This window comes from Salvelinus namaycush, chromosome 4 (genome assembly GCF_016432855.1).
Source record: "Salvelinus namaycush isolate Seneca chromosome 4, SaNama_1.0, whole genome shotgun sequence".
In the NCBI taxonomy this organism is placed as follows: Eukaryota; Metazoa; Chordata; class Actinopteri; order Salmoniformes; family Salmonidae; genus Salvelinus; species Salvelinus namaycush.
Window position 1 is genome coordinate 7640052 of NC_052310.1, and position 20384 is coordinate 7660435.

Sequence of the window (20384 nt, forward strand, 5' to 3'; positions counted from 1 at the left end):
ATGCATATTATTATTACTATTGGATAGAAAACACTCTCTAGTTTCTAAAACCGTTTGAATTATATCTGTGAGTAAAACAGAACTCCTTTTGCAGCAAACTTCCTGACAGGAAGTGGAAAATCTGAAATCGATGCTCTCTTCTAGGGCCTGCCTATTAAAGTCATTGATATTTATTCGTTTAGATGCACTTCATACGTCTTCCACTAGATGTCGACAAGCAGTGAGAGAAGAAATGGAGTGTGTAACTTGATCTGGGCTCGAATAATTGCTCTTTGTATGACGTGTCACCAGTTTCCTGTTTTCTGGAGAGCGCGTCAAGGGACCTGGATTTGCCTTCTGATAAGCTGTCGTTATGGACGACTAATATCTCCGGCTTTGATTTTATTTGATACATGTGACAATATCATCGTAAAGTATGTTTTTTCAATATAGTTTAATCAGATTATTGAAATTTTTTCGGGAGTTTTGCCGTGTTCCGTTCTCTTCCGTTTGTTGACGATGGAGAGATTCGCGCCACTTGGCAAGTGTGCTTGCTAAATCGAGAGGGAAAAAGGCCGTTCTAAATCCAAACAACGATTGTTCCCGACAAAGGACCCCTTGTACAACATTCTGATGAAAGATCAGCAAAAGTAGGACCCATTTTATGATGCTATTTCATATATCTGTCGAACATGTTGTGCTAGTCGTTTGCGCCCAGCTTTTGGGTACTCTCTCGCTATACCTAAGCTGGATGTCGTAATGAAGTTATTTTTAGAATTCTAACACGGCGATTGCATTAAGAACTAGTGTATCTATCATTTCCTATACAACATGTATTTTTTAGTTATGTTTATGAATAGTTATTTGGTCAGAATATGTGTGTCAGAAAAAGTGTCAGAAAAATATCCGGACGTTGTGGGAAAAAGATGCTACGTTAGCACAATGTATAACCACTGATTTCAGCTCTAAATATGCACATTTTCGAACAAAACATAAGTGTATGTATAACCTGATGTTATAGGACTGTCATCTGATGAAGCTTATCAAGGTTAGTCAAAAATTATATATCTTTTGCTGGTTTGTTACGATCGCTAACTTTTGCTACTGGGGAATGGCTTGTGTTTCTGGCTATTGTGGTAAGCTAATATAACGCTATATTGTGTTTTCGCTGTAAAACACTTAAGAAATCGGAAATATTGGCTGGATTCACAAGATGCTTGTCTTTCATTTGCTGTACACTATGTATTTTTCAGAAATGTTTTATGATGAGTATTTAGGTATTTGACGTTGGTGTCTGTAATTATTCTGGCTGCTTTCGGTGCAATTTCTGATTGTAGCTGCAATGTAAACTATGATTTATACCTTAAATATGCACATTTTTCGAACAAAACATAGATTTATTGAATAACATGTTATAAGACTGTCATCTGATGAAGTTGTTTGTTGGTTAGTTTGGTTGGTTCTTGGTTAGTTAGGTTGGCTTTGTGCATGCTACCTGTGCTGTGAAAAATGTCTGTCCTTTTTTGTATTTGGTGGTGAGCTAACATAAATATACGTGCTGTTTTCGCTGTAAAACATTTTAAAAATCGGACATGTTGGCTGGATTCACAAGATGTGTACATTTCATTTGCTGTATTGGACTTGTTAATGTGTGAAAGTTAAATATTTCAAAAAAATATATTTTGAATTTTGACAACCCTGGAAACCAGCTGCTAGAGCGCGATGAGGCAAGGACATCTCGGCCAGCCAAACCCTTCACTAACCTGGACGACGCTGGGCCTCATGGGTCTCCCGGGTGCGGCCGGCTGTGACAGCCCTGAATCGAACCCGAATCTGTAGTGACGCCTCTTGAACTGCGATGCAGTGCCTTACACCGCTGCGCCACTCGGGAGGCCTAGGCTCTCCACTCTTTTCTATTTTTACCAATGACCTGCCACTGGCGTTAAACAAAGCCTGTGAGTCCATGTATGCTTATAATTCAACCATATACGTGTCAGCAACCACAGCTAATGAAGTTACTGAAACCCTTAACAAGGAGATGCAGTTTGTTATGGAATGAGTGGTAGGTAATAAACCGGTCCTGAACATCTCTAAATCTAAGAACATTGTATATGGTACAAATCACTCCCTAAGCCCCAGACCTCAGTTTAATATGGTAATGAATGGTGTGGCTGTTCAACAAGTTGAGGAGACTAAATTACTTGGTGTTACCTTAGATTGTAAACTGTCATGGTAAAAATATATAGATTCCATGGTTCTAAAGATGAGGAGGGGTCTGTCCATAATACAATTCAATAAAGCATACAGTATTATATAGAGCCATTATTAAATTGAACTCCCTTCTATCTCATATTGCTCAAATGAAGCCTGGTAAACAAGATAACGCAACACTTCACAGCACTACGCCTGTCCCTATTTGACCTAGATATTTTGTGTGTATTTATTGATATGTTGGCTACAAGTGCCGTTTTTTAAAATGTTACATTTATGTAGTTCTGTCCTTGAATTGTTCTTGTTTATTAATGTTCTATATTTTGTCCTGTTTCATGTTTTGCGTGGAACCCAGGAAGAGTAGCTGCTGCTTTCGCTACAGTTAATGGAGATCCTAATAAAATACCAAATAGAAAAGTTTGAGAAATGATTATACGTTGACTGAAACTTAAACAAAGTGACACATTTAGCATATACATCGCACATTAACACTGCAGAGCATATGGATTCTTGAGAAACGCTGTATGTGCAAGATCTGCTTTGGGGTTTTGGCTATTTTCCTCTATTCAATTGACTTCTAATGAATGGAAATGGTTTCTAACTAACATTGTCTCCATACTTCTATGAAAATGAATTTGGGTTCTACAAAATGTCCACTATTTTTCCTTCCACAGTGACTATGATCATAAGATCTGTTGTCTGAGCCAAGATGGAGCGGGCCTTGTGTTTCACAGCCAGATCAAATGTTTTTAGAACCTGCCTGCAATTAAATATTAACATTCTCAGAACAGGCAACATTTTCACTTCTTTTCTCATCTCAGGATATTTAAAAGTTTTACCTGTCAGGAAATGTATTGCTTCCATCCCAGAACCAATGGGAAACCAAAAACATACGTTCCCAGAACCAATGGGAAACCAAAAACATACGTTCCCACAACTTTCAAGGAACCAAATTGTCACGCTGGTCGTAAAGATGAGACCAAGGCGCAGCGTGCATAGAGTTCCACATACTTCTAATAAAGAGAAACTCAATTGAGCAAAAACAATAAAGAACAACGAACGAAACGTGGAGCTATACGAATAGTGCAGACAGGCAACTAAACATAGAACAAGATCCTGTCACGCCCTGACCTTAGTTATTTTTATGTCTCTATTTTGGTTTGGTCAGGGCGTGAGTTGGGGTGGGCATTCTATGTTTTTTGTTCTATGTTTTCAAGTTCTATGTGTTTGGCCTGGTATGGTTCCCAATCAGAGGCAGCTGTCTATCGTTGTCTCTGATTGAGAACCATACTTAGGTAGCCTTTTCCCACCTGTGGTTTGTGGGTAGTTGTTTTCTGTTTAGTGTTTATCACCTTTCAGGACTGTTTCGGTTTTTCCCTTTGTTATTTTTGTATTTAGTGTTCAGTGTCAATAAACAAACATGAACACGTACGACGCTGCGCTTTGGTCCTCACCTTCTTCCACCAACAGCCGTTACAGATCACACAAACACAAGAGGGAAAGGCTGCCTAAATATGATCCCCAATCAGAGACAACGATAAACAGCTGTCTCTGATTGGGAACCATATCAGGCCAACAGAGACATACAATACACCTAGATGACAACACCCCTAGACATACAAAAACCCTGGACATACAAACTAGTGTACCCACCCTAGTCACACCCTGACCTAACCAAAATACACTGCTCAAAAAAATAAAGGGAACACTTAAACAACACAATGTAACTCCAAGTCAATCACACTTCTGTGAAATCAAACTGTCCACTTAGGAAGCAACACTGATTGACAATAAATGTCACATGCTGTTGTGCAAATGGAATAGACAAAAGGTGGAAATTATAGGCAATTAGCAAGACACCCCCAATAAAGGAGTGATTCTGCAGGTGGTGACCACAGACCACTTCTCGTTCCTATGCTTCCTGGCTGATGTTTTGGTCACTTTTGAATGCTGGCGGTGCTCTCACTCTAGTGGTAGCATGAGACAGAGTCTACAACCCACACAAGTGGCTCAGGTAGTGCAGCTCATCCAGGATGGCAGATCAATGCGAGCTGTGGAAAGAAGGTTTGCTGTGTCTGTCAGCGTAGTGTCCAGAGCATGGAGGCGCTACCAGGAGACAGGCCAGTACATCAGGAGACGTGGAGGAGGCCGTAGGAGGGCAACAACCCAGCAGCAGGACCGCTACCTCCACCTTTGTGCAAGGAGGAGCACTGCCAGAGCCCTGCAAAATGACCTCCAGCAGGCCACAAATGTGCATGTGTCAGCATATGGTCTCACAAGGGCTCTGAGGATCTCATCTCGGTACCTAATGGCAGTCAGGCTACCTCTGGCGAGCACATGGAGGGCTGTGCGGCCCCACAAAGAAATGCCACCCCACACCATGACTGACCCACCGCCAAACCGGTCATGCTGGTGTAACGGTCGTCGAAGTCGTTCTCCTCCTCAGACGAGGAGGAGCATGGATCGGACCAACACGCAGCGAGGTATGTAGACATAATGATTTATTAACAAGACGAAACACTATGAACACTTGAACAAACTACAAAACAATAAACGAAGTCAACAGACCTGAACAAACGAACTTACATAATCACACGAAGAACGCACGAACAGGAACAGACTACAAACACGAACGAAAACGAAACAGTCCCGTGTGGTGCGACATACACAGACACGGAAGACAATCACCCACAAACAAACAGTGAGAACAGCCTACCTTAATATGGTTCTCAATCAGAGGAAACGTCAAACACCTGCCTCTAATTGAGAACCATATCAGGCAACACATAAACCCAACATAGAAACACAACACATAGAATGCCCACCACAACTCACGCCCTGACCAACTAAACACATACAAAAACAACAGAAAACAGGTCAGGAACGTGACAGCTGGAGGATGTTGCAGGCAGCAGAACGTTCTCCACGGCGTCTCCAGACTCTGTCACGTCTGTCACATGTGCTCATGTGCTCAGTGTGAACCTGCTTTCATCTGTGAAGAGCACAGGGCGCCAGTGGCGAATTTGCCAATCTTGGTGTTCTCTGGCAAATGCCAAACGTCCTGCACGGTGTTGGGCTGTAAGCACAACCCCCACCTGTGGACGTCGGGCCCTCATACCACCCTCATGGAGTCTGTTTCTGACCATTTGAGCAGACACATGCACATTTGTGGCCTGCTGGAGGTCATTTTGCAGGGCTCTGGCAGTGCTCCTCCTTGCACAAAGGCGGAGGTAGCGGTCCTGCTGCTGGGTTGTTGCCCTCCTACGGCCTCCACCACGTCTCCTGATGTACTGGCCTGTCTCCTGGTAGAGCCTCCATGCTCTGGACACTACGCTGACAGACACAGCAAACCTTCTTTCCACAGCTCGCATTGATCTGCCATCCTGGATGAGCTGCACTACCTGAGCCACTTGTGTGGGTTGTAGACTCCGTCTCATGCTACCACTAGAGTGAGAGCACCGCCAGCATTCAAAAGTGACCAAAACATCAGCCAGGAAGCATAGGAACTGCGAAGTGGTCTGTGGTCACCACCTGCAGAATCACTCCTTTATTGGAGGTGTCTTGCTAATTGCCTATAATTTCCATCTTTTGTCTATTCCATTTGCACAACAGCACGCAAAATGTATTGTCAATCAGTGTTGCTTCCTAAGTGGACAGTTTGATTTCACAGAAGTGTGATTGACTTGGAGTTACATTGTGTTGTTTAAGTGTTCCCTTTATTTTTTTGAGCAGTGTATATAGAAAAACAGAGATATCTAAGGTCAGGGTGTGACACAAATATACTAGCTGGGCACTCACCATGGCCCACTTTGCTGTAAATAACTCTGCAGACTTGCACACACCTGTAACCTGTCTATCAGCACCCCACACACTCCTCTAATCTCATCTGTTCCTCTTGCCTCCTCTTTTCTGCCCATCCTCTGTTCTGTGTTTGTAATTCAAATTCAAACACAGATGGACAAGCCATGGTTGCTGGCTCAAACTGTGTTTGCATGCGTTTGTGTGTGAATGTTTGCAACTCAGCCAGTTATCTCTAGGTTGAGACATGAGAGAAAAGCATGGCTCCAGGGCGCTCGCATTGCTCAGGCAATTAACATGCTCCCCTTGGAAAGCTAAAAGATCCACAGCTCCACTGCAGTAATTGCCTTGTTGAAGATATCCCTTCCCAGACAGACACACAGACAGACACCTAGACCAAGCGTCTGACTCACTCTTTGTGGTGTGGTGACAGCTTTGAATTGGCTCAGCCTACCCAAACTTGTGTCTAATTCATTTTCAATCTGCAATTTGCATAATTTAATCTATTTGTGTGATGGTAATGCGTTTGGTCCTCTGCTATAAACATCTGTGCTGTTGAGGAGCATCAGATGTGATGGGATACTGCCTCCTGTGTGTATCCATAACACCTGTAGGGCCAGGTGGTTATAGGGAGCTCCAAACCCATTAAAAACATAACATTGCATTTTTCATTACGGTCAGGTTCGATTATATAGGGTTCTGTTCTGAATGTTATCTAACTTTAAACTTCCATGCATTATTACTACGTTCTTACTTTGAATTCATCTGTACGTTAGTGTATCAGCTTCTCAGAAAACCCCCAGCCACCTGGCAGAGACATATACCAGTTATCACTGAAATGACACATGCTCCCAAAAGCTAACATTGTACTTGAAAGCCTGGAGAACAGACAGAGAAATGCGTCCCAAATGTGAAACTGAGAAGCGCGGCCCGTTTCACAGCACTAATAGATTATTCACAGATGTCTTAGTGGCGGAAAAAACAACAGCAAAGACTAAAGAGGACTAATCTAGTTTCATAACCAACATTTGGATCCTCTTCAGAGCATCCCCCACTTCAATGATTCAGGACAGAGAGACAAAGAGTGAGAGCGAGAGCGAGAGTGAGAGTGAGAGTGAGAGCGGGAGTGAGAGCGAGAGTGAGAGAGAGAGTGAGAGAGAGAGAGAGAGAGAGTGAGAGCGAGAGTGAGAGCGAGAGTGAGAGTGAGAGCGGGAGTGAGAGAGAGAGTGAGAGAGAGAGTGAGAGAGAGAGAGAGAGAGAGAGAGAGAGAGAGATAAAGACAGAGACAGAGAAAGAGAAAGAGGGAGAAAGAGACAGTGAGAGAGATGCAAACAGAGAGAGAGAGAGAGAGAGAGAGAGAGAGAGAGAAAGAAAGAAATTAGAAAGAAAGAAAGAAACAGAGAGAGAGAAAGAAAGAAAGAAAGAAAGAGGTGAGAGCGAGAGAGAGAGAGAGTGAGAGAGAGATAAAGACAGAGACAGAGAAAGAGAAAGAGGGAGAAAGAGACAGTGAGAGAGATGCAAACAGAGAGAAAGAGAGAGAGAGAGAGAGAGAGAGAGAGAGAGAGAGAGAGAGAGAGAGAGAAAGAAAGAAAGAAAGAAATTAGAAAGAAAGAAACAAAGAAACAAACAAAGAACTCACAAAATGGGACAAACACCAAATTGAGACCGCATGCAGAATTCTGCAAAAATACCCTCCTTGTACAATGAAAAACATCAAATAATGCATGCAGAGCAGAATTCGGCCGATACCCGCTAATTATCAAAATTCAGAAAAGAGCGGTTAAATTCTACAACCACCTAAAAGGAAGCGATTCCCAAACCTTCCATAACAAAGCCATCACCTACAGAGAGATGAACCTGGAGAAGAGTCCCCTAAGCAAGCTGGTCCTAGGGCTCTGTTCACAAACACAAACAGACCCCACAGAGCCCCAGGACAGCAACACAATTACACCCAACCAAATCATGAGAAAATAAAAATAGAATTACTTGACACAATGGAAAGTATTAACAAAAAAACAGAGAAACTAGAATGCTATTTGGCCCTAAACAGAGAGTACACAGTGTCAGAATACCTGACCAATGTGACTGACACAAACTTAAGGAAAGCTTTGACTATGTACAGACTTAGTGAGCATAGTCTTGCTATTGAGAAAGGCCACCATAGGCACACCTGGCTCTCAAGAGAATACAGGCTATGTGCACACTGCCCACAAAATGAGGTGGAAACTGAGCTGCACTTCCTAACCTCCTGCCAAATGTATGACCATATTAGAGACACATATTTCCATCAGATTACACAGATTCACAAAGAATTTGAAAACATACCCAATTTTCATAAACTCGCATATCTACTGGGTGAAATACCACAGTGTTCCATCACAGCAGCAATATTTGTGACCTGTTGTAAATACAACCCATATTTATGTTTATTTATTTTCCCTTTCGTACTTTAACTATTTGCACGTCGTTACAACACTGTACATAGACATAATATGACATTTGAAATGTCTTCATTCTCTTGGAACTTCTGTGAGTGTAATGTTTACTGTTCATTTTTTATTATTTATTTCACTTTTGTTTATTATCTACTTCACTTGCTTTGTCAATGTTAACATATGCTTCCCATGCCAATAAAGCACATTCAATTGAATTGAATTGCGAGAGAGAGAAGATGAACTGACTCCCTGATCGGTTCCTCTCTTCCCCTGCTCTGTCTGTTTCTGTCTAACTAATGAGAAGTTACAGGAAAGAGCCCCTCAATGGGAGGTCTCATTTAATAGAGGGGAGACATGCATCAAGGTTATGTTGGTCGAACTGGAGGAATCACACTTATTCAATTGCCTGTTTTAATTGAATATTTGCTCTGCTGAGCCACAATTACTTGAAGAGGTTTCTAATGTAATCACTTTGGTGGTGCGTAAAGAAAAAGGAAAGGGAGATTGGGTTTCACATTATTGGACACACTCGTTATCTCTCTCTCTCTCTAGCTTTCACTCTCTCTCTCTAGCTTTCACTCTCTCTCTCTAGCTTTCACTCTCTTTCACTCTCTCTAGCTTTCACTCTCTCTCTCTAGCTTTCACTCTCTTTCACTCTCTTTCACTCTCTCTCTCTATCTTTCACTCTATCTCTCTAGCTTTCACTCTCTCTCTATCTTTCACTCTTTCTCTCTAGCTTTCACTCTCTTTCACTCTTTCACTCTCTCTTTCTTTCACTCTCTCTCTATCTTTCACTCTCTCTCTATCTTTCACTCTTTCTCTCTAGCTTTCACTCTCTTTCACCCTCTCTCTATCTTTCACTCTCTCTCTCTAGCTTTCACTCTCTCTCTCTAGCTTTCACTCTCTCTCTCTAGCTTTCACTCTCTTTCACCCTCTCTATCTTTCACTCTCTCTCTCTAGCTTTTACTCTCTCTCTCTAGCTTTCACTCTTTCTCTCTAGCTTTCACTCTCTTTCACTCTCTCTCTCTATCTTTCACTCTCTCTCTATCTTTCACTCTCTCTCTCTATCTTTCACTCTCTTTCACTCTCTCTCTCTATCTTTCACTCTCTCTCTCTATCTTTCACTCTCTCTCTCTATCTTTCACTCTTTCTCTCTAGCTTTCACTCTCTTTCACCCTCTCTCTATCTTTCACTCTCTCTCTCTAGCTTTCACTCTCTCTCTCTAGCTTTCACTCTCTTTCACCCTCTCTCTATCTTTCACTCTCTCTCTAGCTTTTACTCTCTCTCTCTAGCTTTCACTCTCTCTCTATCTTTCACTCTCTCTCTATCTTTCACTCTCTCTCTATCTTTCACTCTCTCTCTCCCTCCCTCTCTCTCTCTCTCTCTCGCTCTCTTTCTCTCTCTTGCTCTCTCACCCTCACTGTCTGTATGTCTGTCTGTCCCTCTGTATGTCTCTCTCTCTCTTTATATCTCCTCATGTCTGACCAAACATAGAGAGAGAACATATTTGATCTTTCCTTCCTTGTTTTCACTTAAAGGGATACTTGGGGATTTTGGCAATGAGGACCTTTATCTACTTCCCCAGAGTCAGATGAACTCATGAATCATTTTTTGTTGTCTCTATGTCCAGTAGGAAGGAAGTTAGAGGTAGTTTTGCGAGCCAATGCTAATAGCGTCTATGGGTATCTGCTAGCATGCTAGACAGCCAAAAAACATAAAATCGACTCAACGTCGCCACATTTCAGTAGCAAGAGGTTCTCACTGTAAGGATATTCAGCCTATTCAACTGCCTGTATCTGCCTTAGTTAGTTGGTTTTGTGCTAATAGCTGTTAGAGTTATTGCGGGGATGGTCAACATCACCCTGTTCTGGCTGCTGGGGTCAGCCCCCCCACCAAGAAACACACTATCACCTAAAAAGTACAGAAACACACTATCAAATCAAATTTTATTCGTCACATGCTTTGTAAACAACAGGTGTAGACTAACAGTGAAATGTTTACTTACGGGTCCTTTTCCAACAATGCAGAGTTAAAGATACAGACATTTTAATTATAATACAAATGGTGACACAAGGAATAAATACACAGTGAATAACAATAACTAATAAAATAACATGTCTATATACAGGGAGCAGCAGTAGCGAATTGGTGTGCAGGGTTACGAGGTAATTGAGGAAGCTATGTACATATCGGTAGGGTTAAAGTGACTCGGCAACAGGATAGATAATAGACAGTGGCAGCAGCATGTGTGTGTGTGTGTGTGTGTGTGTGTGTGTGTGTGTGTGTGTGTGTGTGTGTGTGTGTGTGTGTGTGTGTGTGTGTGTGTGTGAGTGTGTGTGTCTGTGTGTGTGTGTGTGTATCTGTGTGTGTGGGTGTGTGTCTGTCTGTGTCTGTGTCTGTGTGTGAGTGTGAGTGTGAGTGTGAGTGTGAATGTGGAGTCAGTGGAAGAGAAAGAGAGTTAGTGCCACGAATGGTCAATGCAGGTAGTCCGGGTAGCCACTTGCTTAGCTATTTAGCAGTCTTGTTAAGCAGTCTTATGGCTTGGGGGTAGAAGATGTTCAGGGTCCTGCTGGTTCCAGACATGCTGCTTTCCATGCACTAGCAGAGAGAACACTCCATTGCTTGGGTGGCTGTAGTCGTAAACAATTTTGTTTGGTGCCTTTCTCTGACACCGCCTGGTATAGAGGTCCTGGATGTCAGGGAGCTCGGCCCCAGGGATGTACTGGGCCGTACTCACCACCCTCTGTAGCGCTGATGCAGGCAGTCAAGATGCTCTACATGGTGCAGCTGTAGACATTTCTGAGGATCTGAGGGCCAATGCCAAATATTTTCATCATCTTGAGGGGGAAGAGGCGCTGTCGTGTGTGTGGACTATGTTAATTAGTTATGTGGACACCGAGGAACTTGAAGTTCTCGCCCTGCTCCACTAAAGCCCCGTCAATGTGAATGGGGGAGTGCTCGCCCATCCGTTTCCTGTAGTCTTGATGATGGTGTTGGAGTTGTGTGCAGTCGGGGGTGAACAGGGAGGAGGGGACTAAGAACACACCCCTGAGGAGCCCACGTGTTGATGGTCAGTGTGGTAGATGGGTTGTTTTCTACCCTCACCACCTGGGGGCAGGCCGTCAGGAAGTCCAGGATCCAGTTGCAGACGGATGTGTTCAGTCTCAGGGTACTGAGCTTTGTGATGAGCTTGGAGGGGACTATGGTGTTGTGTGAAGCAGTTCAGAGATGTTTAGTGCTGTACATTGTTTATCTGGCCAAGGCTGACAGCCTGCCAAACTGACACACACTGATCAGGGAGGAATCAGCACTGACAAGGTGAGGTCGGTGCAGAGACTAGTGTGTGTATGTGTGTGTGTGTGTGTGAGTGTGTGTGTGTGTGTGTGTGTGTGTGTGTGTGTGTGTGTGTGTGTGTGTGTGTGTGTGTGTGTGTGTGTGTGTGTGTGAGTGTGTGTGTGTGTGTGTGTGTGTGTGTGTGTGTGTGTGTGTGTGTGTGTGTGTGTGTGTGCGTGTGAGTGTGCGTGCGTGCGTGCGAGCGTGCGTGCGTGCGTGCGTGTGTGTGCGCGTGTGTGTGCGGATGTGTGTGTTTGTGTGTGTGTTCAGCAGCATTGACAAGGTGAATCAGACTGTTCCAGTGCAGACAGCTCTGATGCTCTGAGAGATGGAAACACAGAGTACATTAGCCCCGTGGAGACACCAAAGCCCTAAATTACTTTTGACTTGAAAACGTTCTCTCTTGAGACATGAAAGAGTTGCTACCAAAGTGTTCAGTGAACTTCTGTGAGACTAGGAATCTGTAAAATTCACATAACAGCCAAAAGGTCTGTTTGACAAGAGCAGTAACTAGCAGGCTCTACAGTACTACATTTTTGCTCTGCATGCTGCTTCAAATGTATTACAAACCTCGTCTTTGTGTGGCCTCTAGCTACACAAACGTTCCTTCCCTCTCCCTCCCTCCCTCCCTCTTTCACTCCCTCCCTCATTCACTCACTCACTCCCTCCCTCCCTCCCTCACTCCCTCCCTCCCTCCCTCCCTCCCTCACTCCCTCCCTCACTCCCTCCCTCCCTCCCTCCCTCCCTCCCTCCCTCCCTCCCTCCCTCCCTCACTCCCTCCCTCCCTCCCTCCCTCCCTCCCTCAACAGGGCCTGGCCTATGTTAAAAGTGTTTAATAAAGTACAAAGTGTTTGTTAGGTGTTAAGCCTGTGTTAAAAGATGCTTAAAAGTATTAAAAGATTCAGTACAGACATTTGTAGCTGTCCTTACCCAGGGGATATTATGCTAAGAGACCACTTTTGTTTACACAAACTATGTTATCAAAAAATACATGTTTACATGAATTGTGATTATTTCTAGGGATACACAACATCCTGAAATATATGTAGATATCTTTGTTAGAAAGGATAATATATTTCACTTGACATAGTGAGGCTGAATGTAAAAAATGGCTCAATTTACCCCACTCTCCCCTACGTGTAAATGTACTTAGGGAATGAAGGTGATTCTGATTCCACTCTGCTATTTTTCTCTCTCTCCAGTTTTTTATAGTATTTTTTTAATTTCACCTTTATTTCACCAGGTAGGCCAGTTGAGAACAAGTTCTCATTTACAACTGCGACTTGGCCAAGATAAAGCAAAGCGGTGCGACAAAAACAACAACACAGAGTTACACATGGGATAAACAAACATACAGTCAATAACACAATAGAAAAATATATATACAGTGTGTGAAAATGTAGTAAGATCAGGGAGGTAAGGCAATAAATAGGCCATGTGCAAGTAGAGATACTGCGGTTCAAAAGAGCAACAAAAAAAAATAACAATATGGGGATGAGGTAGTTGGGTGTGCTATTTACAGAAGGGCTGTGATAGGTAAGCTGCTTTGATAGCTGGTTCTTAAAGTTAGAGAGGTAGATATAAGTCTCGAGCGTCAGTGATTTTCGCAATTCATTCCAGTCATTGGCAGCAGAGAAATGCGGCCAAAGGAGGTGTTGGCTTTGGGGATGACCAGTGAAATAGCGCATGCTACGGGTGGGTGTTGCTATGGTGACCAGTGAGCTGAGATAAGGCAGGGCTTTACCTAGCAAAGACTGATAGATGACCTGGAGCCAGTGGGTTTGGCGACGAATATGTAGTGAGGGCCAGCAAACGACAGCATACAGGTCACAGTAGTGGGTAGTATATGGTGCTTTGGTGACAAAATGGACGGCACTGTGATAGACTATATCCAATTTGCTGAGTAGAGTGTTGGAGGCTATTTTGTAAATGACATCGCCGAAGTCAAGGATCAGTAGGATAGTCAGTCTTACGAGGGTATGTTTGGCAGCATGAGTGAAGGAGGCTTTGTTGCAAAATATTCTAGATTTAATTTTGGATTGGAGATGCTTAATGTGAGTCTGGAAGGAGAGTTTACAGTCTAACCAGACACCTAGGTATTTGTAGTTGTCCACATATTCTAAGTCAGAACCGTCCAGAGTAGTGATGCTAGTCGGGCGGGCGGTTGCGGGCAGCAATCGGATGAAGAGCATGACTTTAGTTTTACTAACATTTAAAAGCAGTTGGAGGCCACGGAAGGAGTGTTGTACAGCATTGAAACTCGTTTGTAGGTTTGTTAACACAGTGTCCAAAGAAGGGCCAGATGTATACAGAATGGTGTCGTCTGCATAGAGGTGGATCAGAGAATCACAAGCAGCAAGAGCGACATCATTGATATATACAGAGAAGAGAGTCAGCCTGAGAATTGACCCATGTGACACCCCCATGGAGACTGCCAGAGGTCCAGACAACAGACCCTCTGATTTGACACACTGAACTCTATCTGAGAAGTAGTTGGTGAACCAGGCGAGGAAGTCATTTGAGAAACAAAGGCTATTGAGTCTGCCAATAAGGATGCGGTGATTGACAGAGTCGAAAGCCTTGGCAAGGTCAATGAAGACGCCTGAACAGTACTCTCTTTTATCGATGGCGGTTATGATATTGTTTAGGACCTTGAGTGTGGCTGAGGTGCACCCATGACCAGCTCGGAAACCAGATTGCATAGTGGAGAAGGTACGGTGGGACTCGAAATGGTCAGTGATATATTTGTTAACTTGGCTGTCGAAGATTTTAGAAAGGCAGGGCAGGATGGATATACAGTTGAAATTGGAAGTTTACAAACACTTAGGTTGGAGTCATTAAAACTTGTTTTTCAACCAATCCACACATTTCTTGTTAACAAACTACAGTTTTGGCAAGTCGGTTAGGACATCTACTTTGTGCATCATTTTTCCAACAATTGTTTACAGACAGATTATTTCACTTATAATTCACTGTATCACAAATCCAGTCGGTCAGAAGTTTACATACACTAAGTTGACTGTGCCTTTAAACAGCTTGGAAAATTCCAGAAAATGAGGTCATGGCTTTAGAAGCTTCTGTTAGGCTAATTGACATAATTTGAGTCAATTGGAGGTGTACCTGTGGATGTATTTCAAGGCCTACCTTCAAACTCAGTGTCTCTTTGCTTGACATTATGGGAAAATCAAAAGAAATCAGCCAAGACATCAGAAAAAAATTGTAGAACTCCACAAGTCTGGTTCATCCTTGGGAGCAATTTCCAAACGCCTGAAGGTACCACGTTCATCTGTACAAACAATAGTACGCAAGTATAAACACCATGGGACCAAGCAGCTGTCATACCGCTCAGGAAGGAGAAGCGTTCTGTCTCCTAGAGGATTACGTACTTTGGTGTGAAAAATGCAAATCAATCGCAGAACAACAGCAAAGGACCTTGTGAAGATGCTGGAGGAAACAGGTACAAAAGTATCTACATCCACAGTAAAACGAGTCCTATATCGACATAACCTGAACGGTCTCTCAGCAAGGAAGAAGCCACTGCTCCAAAACCGCCATAAAAAAGCCAGACTACGGTTTGCAACTGCACATGGGGACAAAGATTATCGTACTTCTTGGATAAATGTCCTTTGGTCTGATGAAACATAAATAGAACTGTTTGGCCACAATGACCATCGTTATGTTTGGAGGATAAAGGGGGAGGCTTGCAAGCCGAAGAACACCATCCCAACTGTGAAGCACGGTCGTGGCAGCATCATGTTGTGGGGGTGCTTTTGCTGCAGGAGGGACTAGTGCACTTCACAAAATAGATGGTATCATGAGGGAGGAACATTATGTGGATATATTGAAGCAACATCTCAAGACATCAGTCAGGAAGTTAAAGCTTGGTCGGAAATGGGTCTTCCAAATGGACAATGACCCCAAGCATACTTCCAAAGTTGTGGCAAAATGGCTTAAGGACAACAAAGTCAAGGTATTGGAGTTGCCATCACAAAGCCCTGACCTCAATCCTATAGAATATTTGTGGGCAGAACTGAAAAAGTGTGTGTGAGCAAGGAGGCCTAAAAACCTGACTCAGTTACACCAGCTCTGTCAGGAGGAATGGGCCAAAATACCCCCAACTTATTGTGGGAAGCTTGTGGAAGGCTACCCGAAACGTTTGACCCAAGTTAAACAATTTAAAGGCAATGCTACCCAATACTAATTGAGTGTATGTAAACTTCTGACCCACTGGGAATGTGATGAAAGAAATACAAGCTGAAATAAATCATTCTCTCTACTATTATTCTGACATTTCACATTCTTAAAATAAAGTGGTGATCCTAACTGACCTAAGACAGGGAATTTTTACTTGGATTAAATGTCAGGAATTGTGAAAACGGAGTTTAAATGTATTTGGCTAAGGTGTATGTAAACTTCCGACTTCAACTGTAGGTCTATAACAGTTTGGGTCTAGAGTGTCTCCCCCTTTGAAGAGGGGGATGACCGTGGCAGCTTTCCAATCTTTGGGGATCTCAGACGATATGAAAGAGAGGTTGAACAGGCTAGTAATAGGCGTTGCAATTAAACACAGTAGATGTGGATTACAGTCTCTCTCTCATAATCTGTATGGGTGCCCATGCCCATGTTTCCCCTGCAAGGCCCCGGGGTAACCCTGTACCAACCCCTGGCACGTAAACACACCCTCATAATAGTAATCACCTGAACATGGAACCACGAGCTCTGGAGCACATCCCATCTCCACCCATGTTCAAATGATCTGTTATTATATGGCAGGGGGCGCATTGGGGTACCACACTTTGCTATTGTTGTTTTTACGCTATGGCATCTAGGAACACAAATGTCATATGGTAATTCATGAGTGTGTGTGTGTTGTGTTTCATGGTAATCCTTCACAAGGGATTGTGTTTTGTCCTCTACGGTGGTAACAGATTACTGTGTGTGTGAAGAAATACGTATTATGGTTCAACCCTGCCAATGTAGAGTTGAATCCATGAATTCTAAAGCCATCGGGATCCTCTGTAAAGAACTCCACTGTGACAAACAACCGCCTTTGTTCACTGGGATAAAAATCGGTGAAGCGTTTAGCCAGCAACATTGATCAGGGATCCTTACATGCCAAGTTGCCTAACAAAACATACAACAGCATTGTAGAACCACACAATGTTCCCCAAACAAAGCAGAAGGGAACCGACAATGCAGCGACATCCATCACCTCAGCCAATAAGACTGCGTCTGAAATAGCACCCTATTCCGGATTTAGAGCACTACTTTTGACCAGAGCCCAGAGTAGTGCACTACATAGGGAAAATTGTGACATTTTGGACGCACACTGAGAGTAACATTGTTGAGTGTTTGTTTACCTTGCGTCCTCCCGTGTTGAGCCGGATGGGCGTGAGGAAGGGGTCAAAGATCATGTGGCTGGTCTCGATGTTGATGGGAGACTGCCTCTTCCCCACGGAGCACAGGTTCCACGCTGAGTTCACTAGCCCCCAGAATGACGGCACTGCAACACACAGAGGTAGAGACAAAACGGTTAGCATGTGTTGCTAACCACAACATTTCAATAGGGCCCAAAACAGTTAGCATGTGTTGCTAACTTCAATGTTTCAATGGGGCACAAAACGGTTAGCCTGTGTTGCTAATGACAACATTTCAATAGGGCACAAAACTCTCACTCTCTCTGTTTCGTTCTCTCTCTGTGTGTCTCTCTATCAATTCAATTAAATTCAAAGGGCTTTATTGGTATGGCAAACATATGTTTACATTGCCAAATCAAGTGAAATGGATAATAAACAAAAGTGAAATAAACAATACATTTTTGTTTTACATAAACATTACACTCACAAAAGTTCCAAAGGAATAGTGACATTTCAAATGTCATATTATGGCTATATAGCCATAATAAACAGTGTTATAGCCATAATAAACAGTGTTATAGCCATAATAAACAGTGTTATAGCCATAATAAATAGTGTTATAGCCATAATAAATAGTCTTATAGCCATAATAAACAGTGTTATAGCCATAATAAATAGTGTTATAGCCATAATAAATAGTCTTATAAACATAATAAACAGTGTTATAGCCATAATAAACAGTGTTATAGCCATAATAAACAGTGTTATAACAGTGTTATAACGATGTGCAAATAGTTATAGGTTGTATTTACAATGGTGTTTGTTATTCACTGGTTGCCCTTTCCTTCAAATCAAATCAAATGTTATTTGTGACATGCGCCTAAAACAACAGGTGTAGACCTTACAGTGAAATGCTTACTTACAAGCCCTTAACCAACAATGCAGTGCTAAGAAAAATACCCCCAAAAAAGAAAGAAAGAATAATTAAAGAACAGCAGTAAAATAACAATAGCGAGGCGATATACAGGGGGTTCCCCAACAAAGCATCGGTTAGTCAAGGTAAAGTTAGAGTTATTAGAGTTAGGTAGAGTTATTAAGGTAGAGGTAGAGTTATTAAAGTGACTATGCATAGATAACAACAGAGAGTAGCAGCAGCATAAAATAGGGGGGGGGGGGGGGGGTGCAATGCAAATAATCTGGGTAGCCATTTGGTCAGGAGTCTTATAGCTTGGGGTTAGAAGCTGTTTAGAAGCCTCTTGAACCTAGACTTGGCACTCTGGTACTGCTTGCCGTGCGGTAGCAGAGAGAACAGTCTATGAATAGGATGGATGGAGACATTGGCAATTCTTTGGGCCTTCCGCTAACACCGCCTGGTATAGAGATCCTGGATGGCAGGAAGCTTGGCCCCAGCGATGTACTGGGCCCAACGCACTACCCTCTATAGTGCCTCCGAGCAGTTGCCATACCAGGCAGTGATGCAACCCGTCAGGATGGTCTCGCTGGTGCAGCTGTAGAACCTTTTGAGGATCTGAGGACCCAAATCTTTTCAGTCTCCTGAGGGGGAATAGGTTTTGTCGTGCCCTCTTCACGACTGTCTTGGTGAGCTTGGACCATGTTAGTTTGTTGGTGATGTGGACGCCAAGGAACTTGAAACTCTCAACCTGCTCCACTTCAGCCCTGTCGATGAGAATGGGGGCGTGCTCGGTCCTCTTTTTCCTGTAGTCCACAATCATCTCCTTTGTCTTGATCATGTTGAGGGAGAGGTTGTTGTCCTTGCATCACACGGTCAGGTCTCTGAACTCCTCCCTATAGGCTGTCTCGTCATTGTCGGTGATCAGGCCTATCACTGTTGTGTCATCGGTAAACTTAACGATGGTGTTGGAGTCCTGCCTGGCTGTGCAGTCATGAGTGAACAGGGGAGTACAGGAGGGTAATGAGCACGCAGCCCTGAGGGGCCCCTGTGTTGAGGATCAGAGTGGCGGATGTGTTGTTACCTACCCTTACCGCCTGGGGGCAGCCCATCAGGAAGTCTAGGATCCAGTTGCAGAGGGAGGTGTTAAGTCCCAGGGTCCTTAGCTTAGTGATGAGCTTTGAGGGCACTATGGTGTTGAACGCTGAGCTTTAGCCAATGAATAGCATTCTCACATAGGTGTTCCTTTTCTCCAGGTGTGAAAGGGCAGTGTGGAGTGCAATAGAGATTGCATTATTTGTGGATCTGTTGGGGTGGTACGCAAATTGGAGTGGGTCTAGCGTTTCTGGGATAATGGTGTTGATGTGCACCATTACGGCCTTTCAAAGCACTTCATGGCTACAGACGTGAGTGCTACGGGCCGGTAGTCATTTAGGCAGGTTACCCTAGTGTTCTTGGGCACAGGGACTATGGTGGTCTGCTTGAAACATATTGGTATTACAGGGAGAGGTTGAAAATGTCACCTGACAGTTGGTCAGCGCATGCTCAGAGTACACATCCTGGTAATCCGTCTGGCCCTACGGTCTTGTGAATGTTGACCTTGTTAAAGGTCTTACATCGGCTGTGCTTCCCTTTGTAGTCTGTAATAGGTTGCAAGCCCTGCCACATCCAACGAGTGTCGGAGCAGGTGTAGTACGATTTGATCTTAGTCCTGTATTGACACTTTGCCTGTTTGATGGTTCGCATGAGGGCATAGCGGGATTTCTTATAAGCTTTGGGTTAGAGTTCGCTCCTTGAAAGCGGCAACTCTACCCTTTAGCTCATGCAGATGTTGTCTGTAGTCCATGGCTTCTGGTTGGGGTATGTACGTACAGTCACTGTGGGGAAGACATCATTGATGCACTTATTGATGAAGCCAGTGAACGATGTGGTGTACTCCTCAATGCCATCGAAAGTATCTCGGAACATATTCCAGTCTGTCCTGGAAAAACAGTCCTGTAGCTTAGCATTTGCTTCATTTGACCACTTTTTTATTAATTGAGTCACTGGTGCTTCCTGCTTTAATTTTTGCTTGTAAGCAGGAATCAGGAGGATAGAATTATGGTCAGATTTGGCAAATGGAGGGCTAGGGAGAACTTTGTACGCATCTCTGTGTGTGGAGTAAAGGTGGTCTAGAGTCCCCGGCCATTAGGAGCGCCGCCTCTGGATGAGCGTTTTCCTGTTTGCTTATTGGCGTATACAGCTCATTGAGAGAGGTCTTAGTGCCAGCATCGGTTTGTGGTGGTAAATAGACAGCTACAAAGAATATAGATGAAAACTCTCTAGGTAGATAGTGTGGTCTATAGCTTATCATGAGATATT

At 43.5% G+C, this 20384-nt stretch overlaps 1 protein-coding gene across 1 annotated transcript in view; it reads right to left on the reverse strand.

Moving 5' to 3' along the window:
- LOC120045336 (carbonic anhydrase-related protein 10) overlaps positions 1-20384 on the reverse strand; it is a 296604-nt gene that overhangs the window by 161736 nt on the left and 114484 nt on the right. Inside the window, exon 3 of the mRNA XM_038990216.1 lies at positions 17117-17259. Coding sequence (XP_038846144.1) covers positions 17117-17259 — 143 coding nt within the window. The remainder of the gene's footprint in view (positions 1-17116; positions 17260-20384) is intronic.